This window comes from Python bivittatus, unplaced genomic scaffold (genome assembly GCF_059951505.1).
Source record: "Python bivittatus isolate LINGU-HERP-01145 unplaced genomic scaffold, Pbiv_v1 ctg000020_np1212, whole genome shotgun sequence".
Classification (NCBI taxonomy): domain Eukaryota; kingdom Metazoa; phylum Chordata; class Lepidosauria; order Squamata; family Pythonidae; genus Python; species Python bivittatus.
The window spans coordinates 44,472,004-44,483,973 of NW_028277030.1; the positions used below are offsets into that span (position 1 = coordinate 44,472,004).

Below are 11,970 nucleotides of genomic sequence, written 5' to 3' on the forward strand. Positions count from 1 at the left end.
AGAATTTGATTTGTTTTGAAATACAGAATATTAAGGATGAAATTTATGAGAGTGCTGTTATGTTAATAATTGAAGCTACAGCCTGGTGTAAGTCCATGTGACGTTAATTCCTTAAGAATCCTACTTCCCAATAGTTATGGGTAAGATTGCTGATGGTAATTGTTAATGAGGAAGTATAGATTTGTAAAAACAGTCTAAATCCTTTTGATTTATGCTAAAAATAAGCACTATTCCTTTGGAGGTTTAACCTTTTGGTGTAGTGATAACGTTTGTGTGTGTGTGATTTCTTTAAATTATTTTGTTAATCTTCATGATTAATACAGATGGTTTACAGAAAATCAGGCTAAACTACAGTGAAGATTCTGCTGACAGCGCTAAACTAAATGAAGATGAGCTCATAGATTTTTCAGAAGACCAAGATAACCAGGTAAAACATTTTAAAACAACATGGTTAGATAACTGTTATTTTTCTGTTACAGAATAAGCTTTTCCAACAGTGTTTTAAAAACAGTAAAAACAAGTAAAATGAATAATCATTCTTTGAACAACTTGTTAAAAATGATTATGTTTTGAAATATTGCTTGTTGTGTCATATGTAAGGTTGAGATGATTTCAATTTGTGAATTTGAGAGATGTACAGCAGGACATTAAACAAGCTTGCAGTCATTGGATTCAAACATTATGCTAAGCCATAATGTGGTTTTCTTGGTTTGAAGTTGTCATGTTGTATAAAGCCAACTTAGATAGCTGTAAACCATTCTTTATGCCTTAGTTTGACATTGTGAAACTTTATGGATTGAAGGCAGGAACTAAGGCTATATGGAACAGTTGTGTAAGCATGGAACAGATGTCAGTTGTCAAAGATGGGAAGAAATTATTAAGAATCCATTGCTTTGAAAAGGCAGGAGAAAAAGGCCTAGGATTTAACCTTGGGTCTGCTACAGACACAGACACACATATATATGGTTAGAGTCCTGAATTTAAAGTAGGCTGATCTTCTGGGCATGTATGACTTTTACATATCTACAGTAAAAGCTCCTTTTGTAATGTATTTAACATGCTACACTCACTGTTAACTAGTGAGTATAGCATGTCACGTTTTTTGGGGGAAGGGTACACTGCTGAGTCTGGTGTGAAATCTGAAAGAATTTAAGACAGTAGTGATTTAATAAGTCATGGTAAAACAAGCTCTGCATTAGACAAGTGATTTAGTCATGGATTTGGAATAAATAAAGTAGTAAGATAATTGATATTTTGTTGCATTTTGTTTTATGCAGTTCATTGAAGGAAATGTAAGGTCTATGTGTGTGTATATGTGTATATGCGCATACATGCATGCTTGGAATTTTCTACTATATATCTATATACGTTCACTAAAATATTACAGCCTTCTCCAATCTCTGCTCTGGATGGCACTTTGATAATTATACTTCCAATACCATCCACTAGAAGGCAAGCTTTATCCATTTTTCTGATCACTAAAAGTGGGAATCCATGTTTCATCACTGTACTTCCATACAGACAGACTGCATGTTTGTTGTTGTTAAGGAAAAGTTAGGATTACTTAGAAGGTTTAATTTTAATAAATTTCTTCTGTATTGTTAGAGATAAGAGATTTTTCATTCATGGACGCTATTAAGCATGACAGTTACTCTTGGATAGCACCTGCCTTGTTCATATCAGTTTTTACAAAGATATAAAGAAAAGGAAATTTCCATTTCTTGTTCTGTGGCGAAGCATTCACAATACAATGTCTAAGCATATCCTGTATAGCAACAGGCTGGGAAGTATAAGCAGTATCACATCACTCTGCACAAAGACATCTCAGACCCCTTTAGTTTGGTATCTTCCAAGGAAATATAGCAGTGGCTTTTGCATGTATTTCCCAAGCACAGCCAGAAAGCAGATGTTACCATTGGCTAGACAGTGTTCTAGTGCATTTTCACCGTTCACAGTTTGTTGACCACATTGCTGACCAGAGGATTACTGCAAAATTAACAAGCTTTTTTAAGCTTTGGAACTTATGTTTTTTCTTCCTAATTATTATGTAATTATGTAATGATACCTTGCTGCAATGTTGTGTATTAATAGATTATCTCAGCTGCTCAGTTCCATCTGCAAGAATAATTAAAATAATGTATAGATGGTGCGAGTAAGAGCCCATAGGCTTCTTGGATTTAGCTGTAGTCTGCTGCTGTATGCTTAAATTACATATTTGGAAAATGAACTTAGTTGTAAGGAATTTGAATTCATTTTCTCAGTCCCCTTTCTCACAACTTGGTTAGCTTTGTAAAAAGTGTTTCAGCAATTGTGCAAAGTTTCATTCTGTATTACCAAAGACTGTGCACTAATCACAATGTATTGTACCACTGTCTGCTTTGATTCGTCTAGTTTAAAGAGTAGCTTAGGGAATGAGTGGTTAAGAAATCAACTTTTATTTTAAAGTTAGCTTAATTTACTTCCTTGTTTTAAGTACCAAAAAGTTTAGTTTAGTTTAGAAGCTCACAATTGGAGTCAAAGACTGCTGCAATATCCTGGATGGAAAGTCATCATTGTTTGACTCTTCTAGCTTTCTGAATCATGTACCTTTTTCTAATGAAATCCAGTGGTAGCAAATCAGATAATGCAAATTTCATGTCCTTGTAGATTGAAACACAGATCCTTTAAAGCAAAATTAATCCAGTAAAATAAAAGTCCAGTAACCATGTATACCAGTGTAAGCAGAAGGCCAGCTCCACTTACAACTACTTCTGTATGTTTGAAATGGTGTTTTCAAAGTCATCTAAATCAGTAGTTTTTCTCATTTTGAAAACAAGGTTTAACTTGTTTTATACTCTGTGAGTATATGTACCTTGGTTGCTTTTCTATACAGTCTTGTATTAGGCTACGTTTTAAGGGTGTGCACAAAATAAGAAATGTTTTCAGTCTGGGACATAATGTTTTGACAGAACATTTTGAGTTAGCAGCATTCCAGTGGAAGAAAATCTATAGTAGCCTCCGTTTTCCATATTTCTTCAGAACAAAATTCATAATACTTTTAGTGTTGTGACCATGGTAAACAGTGGGAATGTGCAGGTAACTGCTTCTAATTGTTTTTTTACCTTAGGATCACAAGAGTAGTGAGTGATAGTCCATTGCTGAATGTTAATCAACTACTCAAATTACAGATTTGGTGAAGGGGATGATTTTAAATAAATAAATAAAACCATGCAGGAAACAATGGGAAAACACATCTCATCTTGGTCAAGTTTTCTTTTTGGCTTTTTTTTAGTTTATCTGTTCAATAAAAGCATTGCTTTGTTTTTTGCTGATGCTTTTGTTTGCACATAAATGTAGCGGATAGTGACAAAATAATTAAATAAATAAAAATCTGCTGTTACTTTTTGATTGCATAAATAATGGTATTCATGCAGTCTTAAAAACAGCAGCCTTTTATGTATTTAATCTTTACAAGATAACAGAAGAGCATGCCCAGCATGTAGTCACACTCAAACCTCAACAAACTATTCCAAACCAGCATAAAATACTGCTCAAATGAATGCTATTTTCCCCAAAGCAAAGGTTTGTTTGGTTTTGTTTTTACCAGGCATATAGCTACAACCATCTTCTTTCCTCTCAGCATTCTTCTCCTACATCACCTGAACCAAACTAAATCAATAACAGTTAACTAGGACTTACTATTGTACTGCTAGACTGGAAACTGACTGAAAAAGGGCAACTCAGTCATAAGCCATGAAATAAATGTTGGAACATTCGAAATAATGCTATTCAAAGCAGCCAGCTTTTGTTTCATACTTGGAATAAAACAGCAAATTTGGTTTCAAATTTGGTCCCCCCTCTCCTCAAACCAACAGTTTCATAGTTGTATTGTTTCAAGACAATTCATGTCCCTGCTGTTCTGTATTTTGTTGATCGTGTTAATCTCTAAAGCCAGATGAGCTGACTGATGAAATAGGTGAGCAATGTTGACTTATATCCAACGTTCTAATTAGAAAGAGTCATGCTTTTGAAAGGAAGAAATCAATATTAGGGCTGGTGCAAGAATAATTTTATCATAACCATATTTGTGTGTATAGCCTGCAAAGGATAGATATAAGCCATCCAGAATTGTTTGGGAGTTGGGCAGCCTCCAAGTCCAGATAAATAAAATAATTTATACTTGTGTGATCCAAAGACAAGGGGGCCTGTTCAGATGCTTTTTGCCACCATAATTGGACCAACAAGGAGAGATTATGAAGCAGCTGCCGAGTTTCATGCATGCTTTCTAACTGCTGAAAAAAGTGAAAGACTATTGGAATCTGGGGTGCCTTTAAGATTTTACAGGATTGTAAAGTTAATATTGTGCTATGATACAGTTTTTAAATTAGAGTTTAATCATGTAGTATATGAAGAGATTTGCATTTTGATAAACACTGATTACAGGGTTAGTTATTGATGTATAAGCTGATATGTCTCTAAAGACTTCTTTAAATTGGTTGGTACAATCCCATGTGGATTGGGAGATAGCATTACAACAGGACATTTGAATACCTTAAATGAACTTCTGGCTTAATTTTTTTTCAACATCTCACTATATAAATGAAAAGCATAAACTTAAAAAAAATTAGCTATTTCTAGTAACTAAATAATTTTACCTAATAAGGCATTCATTATGGGACTTAAAGAGTGTCAGTTTTGATGGTTGTTATTATTAATGTTACAATTATTAACAGGGTAAGAAAAGTTAGAACATGATCATTTTGTTGGGTTATTTTTATATTATTTGATAATGCTTCAGTGTAGTTTTTTGAAAGAGAGTAAGCAAATATCAGGCTTGCAGAATCCACTTCATATTTAGTATCAATGTGAGATTCCTCACCCAGAGCCAGATGCAGAAGACATAGAATGAAATATGATAACTGAATCCAGCAATTTGTTTTGAGTAAAGTACCAGAAGTGAATGGAGCTTACAGTGCTTTAACATATATATCCATTCCTGATTACCCCAAACTTTTTAAATTTCAAAAATATAATTGGAGGGTAAAATAGTAAACATTTAGTCGCTACTATTGTTAATTGAGGATTAACAAAAATTTTGCGTATGTACTTTAGATCATATAGTAGATCCCTATTTTTCTCATAACTCTGATTTCAGACATTATATTAAAAATAGGTTTTGTTTTCTAGGACAATAGTAGTGATGATGATGGTCTTGCTGATGATAATTGTAATTCAGAATTAGGACAATGGCATCTAAAGCCCACCATATGCAAACAGTAAGTTTTAAAGTAAGATATTTATAACTTTCTGTAAGTATTGTATACATCTTCAAATAAGTTGTAAAGAGGAAATGCCATCTTGAAAATCATTAAAAGTTTTAGTCCCCAAACTGATTGTCATTTTTAAAATTCTTTCTAATGTACTTTTGTATTATTGTAAGCCACTCAAAGTCTTTTTGGTATCGAGCAGCATATAAATTGGGGGAAATAGAAGCTTCTAATTTTAAATATGGGATTTTGTGGTAGTTGCCTGATAAAGCCAGAAGAGTTAAATCTAGCCTTCTCAGCAAAGCTGTGCTGGAAAAAAAAGATGGGCTGGTGATCTCTAATTACCCTTTCTTTCAGCTTCCCCCAGAATTACCTCTTACACTGTTCTGGTACATTTAAGAACCCTTCACTAATCTGAAAGGGAAACTGGAACAAGTATCTGCTCCATCTGTTTTCCTTGACAGAAAACCTCCACTGAATCTTGAGTCTTCAGTATAAAAGAAGCCCTTTTCTTTGAAAAGGGGATACAAAACTCTGTAAATATCCCAACATTTTACCTCAAAGCTATTTATGTTGCTAATCAGTTTCTTAAATTCTTTTTTGAAATAGGAAGTTTTACTTTTAATTACCACTGGAATTGCCTCCTTTATATGCAAGTAGTTCCTTGACTGAGAGAAGAAGTGCATTGCTGTTGGTTTTTAATGGACCAAAAATTAGAGATTTAAAATAAATCTGAGTAGAACAGAGTATCCTGAAGTCTTTTTTTTTTCCAGATTCCATTCAGTGAAATCCTTTAGGTATTATAATTGCAAGTTAAAATAGTGTCTGTTCTCCTGGAATCATGTTGAAAAACAATTTATTCCTTTGCCTATATTATTTCATAGTACAGCTGTGCATATTTAAAAATGGTTTAAAGAAGTGCCACAGAATTTGTGTTTTGTGTTTTATTGAGTAGCAGTATCTCTCTGTTACTCAGTAAAATAACTATATCTTGTTTACAGGTTTCCCTGTAAGTCTGAATAAAGATGTGGCTACTTGAAGAATTGTATTATGCACATTTTAATCGAGCAACTCATTTAAGTGCCATGTCTTTAATTTTTTTTAGTCTTGCAAAAGTTTTACAAAAATTGTTTTTGAAACATACACAGCCCTACTCTATAGTACAGTTCCAATTATTCATTTTCAAGTACAGTATTACATACCGTAGTGGCTAACAGACAGATTCTTACTATTGAGCTAATTTTTTTTCCTCCATGAAGAGCTTAATGAATAGTCTTGAACTGTAAGAAAGTCTCTTGCTTTACTTACAGGGAAGAATGATAAATGTAGTTTTTGCTAATGTAGTCTTAGGTATAGAAATCCAAAATCACTGAACAAATAGAAAAAAAACTTGCTTTATAACTTGAACACATACCAAAAAAATGTGTAGCATTTCAGAGCTATGTTAAGTATAGCCATTTTTATCCTATTTAGGCTTGTTTTTATAACAAAAGTAAAAAAAAAAGTATGAATACTTACTCAACTTATTGAATTTAAGAAAGAGCTAAATCTAGTTATAGTTCACCATGCATTTTGTTTAGGCTTGATATTTGGATGAAAGCAAAATTCAGTACCATACTTTACTTTGGATAAGAATGAAATTTTAGTTGGAAGAACAGGTAAAAAATCTTTCATATTTAGCTTTGGATTTGAAGATTGTATAAAAGAGGGATACATAGACTATTGTTCACAATATTCATAATGTGAACAGAAAGGTGTTCTTCATATCTATAACAGAGATGATTTAATGTGACAGTGTTGTAATGAAGTGAAAAAAATACTGTATCTTTTTGTAGGCCTTGCATTCTGCTCATGGATTCATTAAGAGGCCCCTCTCGATCAAATGTCGTCAGAACACTAAGAGAGTAAGTAAATTAGCTTCTATAATATCAAACTATCTTCAATATTGGAATACGCGATACAAATGTTCTTTGATTTTTGTGTTGTAGATACTTGGAAGTGGAATGGGAAGTAAGGAAAGGGAGCAGACGAAGTTTCTCCAAAGATGTCATGAAAGGCTCAAACCCCAAAGTGCCACAACAGAACAACTTCAGTGATTGTGGAGTTTATGTGCTGCAGTATGTGGAGAGCTTTTTTGAGGTGAATTTATTTGTCTTATAAATGTTACATTATGGGTTTTGTTCTAACAGTAAGGTTTTTTTTCATGAGTGTTATTTAATTTAATTAGTTTCAAAATTTAATTCGTTTTACCTAACTGAATATCTTACATTGTTTTAAAAACTGCAAGCTCTTGTTAAAATCCAAATATTATATAAATATCAACAGTAATAATTAGCACAGCATAAACTGCAAAATAAGATAAAGAACTACAGTAATGTCTGTCCAGACAGTGGAAGCTCTACCCTTATTTAACAGAGCATTGAAAGTTAGAATATTGAGGCTTCACTAAGAGAAACTCATATTTCAAATATGGTGCAAGCTCATATGTGGAATCATAATCCAGAAATCTTTCCAGGATTAATTAAATTCTGTGTAAGATTTACTTTTGAAATGTGAAGTATTTCATACTAATACAACATAATTAGCCATTCTTCTGCAGAAAGATCTGTATGCATTTTCCAGTAAGAAATGTAATGTATCCTTGCAGTAGTTACCATGTACAAAACTTGTTTGGTGTACTCGTGGGGATATAAAGTTTAGTAACATTAAACAGTAATATTAAACAGGAGTTTGAAAAGAAATTCAGCTTTTAGAATTTATCTCATTGTATCATGAATCATTTTACAAAATAGCTGAGCTTTGCAATGTTGCCACCAAATATGAAAAAAATATCCAACCTGATCATTACATTTCCAACGATTTTTGGAAAATAAATTGTCCAATATACCAGTGGTAAAACATTTTATACCCATTTCCTCTAAGTATAATATTCAGTGTAAATCTAATGTTTTCTTCCATTGAAAAAAATTCTCATTGCTGCATATAAATTGTGTCAAAATTCTGCATCAATGTAATCATACAGTTTTTAACTTACTAAGTTTCTGAATCATATTTCACCGTCAACTTGCAAGTAACAAGTAATATGTTCCACATTTTGTGTTACAAAGTTTTCAAATTCAGCCAAGTTTCCAAGTGTTTCTCCTTGCTTTTGCAGTTCTTTTAAAACTGTACTGCTTATTTGGAGATATTGAAAATGGTCAGTTGGTTCTGGCCATTCTGAAGAAAGACTCAAAAGATTTCATCTATCTTGTTAATGATTAAATCATGACCAACTATTTAAATAACGAGGACAAAAATCAACTGTTTTTTGTCCACATCTTATTTGCTTGACTGTGTCTTTTCTAAATTAATTTGCATTTTTAAAAACTGCAGTATATTATATTTTCAAATGTATTTGATGTCATTTTTTGAGTTAAGAATTGTGAGGAAATGCAAAACTCAGAGTTTATTAACGTACAGCAAATAAGGTCACTGATTTAAAGACAGAAAATCTGTCTTTAGAGTTACCTGCTGACATGTTCTTGGTTTAAATTATTTTGCTGCTGTTTTCTTCTTGGTGGGTTATTAATAGTGGTTTTGGAATATTTAAACAAAACTGTAAGGATGCATTCTTAGATGCATTCTCTATTTGTTTCATGCTTTGCCTATTATTTCTGGAGAAGGCAGATCATGTTTTTGGGTGTGGAATGACTTAAACATTTGTTTTCTAGGATGATGATGATGATGATGATGATGATGATTATTATTATTATTATTATTATTATTATTATTATTATTATTATTATGCTTCTAGAAGGGTAGGAAAGTAAACCCCAGAAAGGAAGAAAAGTGTGAAAATACTGTCTTAGCTGGAGCCCCTTAATATTGGTGTGTGTGGGAAGACGTCTTAACAGTCTTGACTGTGGGGTAGGACTATTATGAAATAGTGATGATGGATACAGCTGGATCCACAGGAAAGTGCCATTGTTGAAACTTCATAAATGTGTATGAAGGATCAGGAAAATTTTTAAATATGATATTGACCAGATGTTTAACTCCTAATTTTGTAGTACTTTCTGTGATGTTACTATGTAGAAATTCCATATAGACACTATTGTAAACCTACCTCTTTTGTCTTTCCTAGACTCCTATTGTAAGCTTTGAACTACCAGTAAATCTAACAGACTGGTTTCCACGCCCAAGAATGAAAACAAAACGAGATGAAATAAGAAACATAATCCTGAACCTACAAGAACAGCAAAACAAAGAAAAGAAGGGGCAGAAGGACAGTAATCTTACAGATAAATATTTTCAGGAAAGAACAGAACAATTTATCAGCAGTTGAATCTTTTGTCATTTGTTAGCTGTACATCAAATTAAAGAAAAAAGGAAAAAAAAAAACCCTGAAATTTACTTGTCTCTACCGAAACAAAAAACTTCTAGTATTATCAGCTCAAACTTACTGTTGAGGGGTATAAATTTTGACCCAATTCCCCCAGTGTATTAATTAGAATAATCTGTATATATGTTAATTAGGCAAACTTTTTTCAGCCTTTGTAATTATGTTTTTCACTACTTAGGAAACCTTTGTTATGTGTTTCGGTTTATAGAACTTAATAGCAACTTCTAGACACAAAACAAATAAATAAAATATTTATAGGATAAATTGGTTAACTTTTTCTGTGTTAAGTAAAATTATCATTGAATATTTCCCAGTAAGACTTCTATAATGCATGGGGAATGCTTATGTAGCAAGGTAATCAAATTCATATTTTAATTTACAGTTGCCATTACAAGATGTTCTGCTTCAGAAATGTGCAAAAAATTAAGAATGTGTCTAAATGCATTGTATTTCCAAGGTGAGTGGTTTGCATTTAAAATCCAAGCTTAGGCAATACAATATTCAGCAAGGAACGTTTTAGATACTGAGAGAAGTAACTTCACAAGTACTTGGAAAATGCTGCTTTCTGATTGCAAGTCTTACTCAAGCAGTATTTAATACAGTCTCAAAAGGTTGGCTTGAGTAATACTGTTAGATCCTCCTTTATTATTTTATGTGGTTCCTGAATGTTGTTTAATGTATTTTCACAATTCTTTCATTATAAAATTGTATTTTTGGTAAGTGTGCTTGAAATAGCAGCAAATTGCCCACCTTAAATTTTCTGTCAAAATTCTGAATGTTGCATTCATATGTGCTTTATCTATCTGACCTTTTTTTAATGTATGAGTACTATTTTTTTGTAACGCACAGAAAAACCAAAATATTGCTCAACGTCATTGCTTGCTTGCTTCTTACTGAACTAGAAGTGTCCAATACTAAGTCACCTTGTTGGCGTTATTTCCATGGTGCAATTTGATTTTTAAATTATGAAACAAGACAATAGCCTTCTTATACCAACCTCTAAAAATCCAAAAGAAAGCCACTAGGTCCTATAACATTTAAAAAAACACAAGATATTGTCCTCAAATGAGGGAATAGAAACTCCTTTGCAAATAAGTTTGTCGAATAATGCCTTTGTTAAAAAGAGATTCTTCTTGTTGGGAAGGAGGATAAATAATAATAATAATAAATGCCAAGTATTGTCGATGACACAGGCGATACTGCCATTGCAACACACAATCCTTTTCAGCCTCTTCACAATAGAACATTCTATGTAGAAAGTATTATATTTATTTGCATCCAGTTTTTACTATTATTATTATGTTGATGTCACTACACAATAGTCATATTTTGTACAGGATCAGAGATTGCTTTGTCCAAAGAAAAATTCTGAAGAATACATGGCTTTGGTCTGCTGCCCAGCATTCAACTTGTTTAAATCCTATAGGCTTCAATTTAAGATTAGGATTGCAGCCTTAGTGGCAAAGCTTTCCATATTTTCCTCCATAAATTACTTTTAATAGATGGACAGTAATAGGATTCTCATGACAATGTCAGTATTAAAACAAATGAATTGAGATGACTTGTTCCTATAAATTCACATAGAACCAACTCTTGGGATTAAGTAAAAAAGAAAAACTTTATTCTACATTTTCCAGTCTTTATACCTAAAATTTGTCTGAGTAACAGTAGGGAAGAGAAGCAGTAGGGAAGAATAATAAACAAAAGGGGTTGACAGCAAATGTAATTTACTTATTTTGATAATTTTTTAGTGCTACTTGAACACATAGGAGGGAAAATTTACATAGCAAAATGCACATTCTCGTGCAAGATTATTTGTTGCAATATTTGGATTTATATAAAATTAGATTTTGCTTTTGTTTTTAATAGGCTGTGGTCTATCTTAGTTTGTTTGGTTCTGTTCCTGAGAATGGCCTGGAGCTTGTATTCCTTTTCAAGATGTGAAGAATGCAATGTTTCTCTCTTAATATTATGGTAAAGGATCAGTCATGCAGCAAGCTGATAAACATGTTGATATAGATTTATTTTTTTAATAAAACGATGAAAACAATTATTATGACCATGAGTATTTGTAATACATATTGTTTAGGTTTATACAAATGTGTTCCTAATAACATCTTTAAAAAGTAACATGCCCATTGGAGATTAATAAGCACCTAAATTTAGATATTACTTAGACTGCTCTAGAGCTCTGTCTTTTATCCTCATGTTAATATTTACCTATAGTAGAATAAATTCATTATACTTATATCCATAAAGGAGAATTTTTAATTTAAAAACATTGGGGTCTTTTTTCCTAATACCTTCAGATTTCATCTCTCTCCACGATCTTCCCTCTTCAGC

At 32.3% G+C, this 11,970-nt stretch overlaps 1 protein-coding gene across 3 annotated transcripts in view; it reads left to right on the top strand.

Moving 5' to 3' along the window:
- The window catches only part of SENP6 (SUMO specific peptidase 6), a 78,119-nt gene extending 66,442 nt beyond the window's left edge, over positions 1-11,677 (top strand). For 2 of the 3 annotated variants that reach the window (XM_088137831.1, XM_088137841.1), the window contains exons 19-23: positions 324-427; positions 5,167-5,255; positions 7,082-7,150; positions 7,235-7,385; positions 9,370-11,677. In XM_088137831.1, coding sequence (XP_087993957.1) covers positions 324-427; positions 5,167-5,255; positions 7,082-7,150; positions 7,235-7,385; positions 9,370-9,570 — 614 coding nt within the window. In that variant the 3' untranslated portion in view covers positions 9,571-11,677. The remainder of the gene's footprint in view (positions 1-323; positions 428-5,166; positions 5,256-7,081; positions 7,151-7,234; positions 7,386-9,369) is intronic. The other variant, XR_015795652.1, reaches the window with a different exon arrangement.
- The last annotated feature ends 293 nt before the right edge of the window (positions 11,678-11,970 follow it).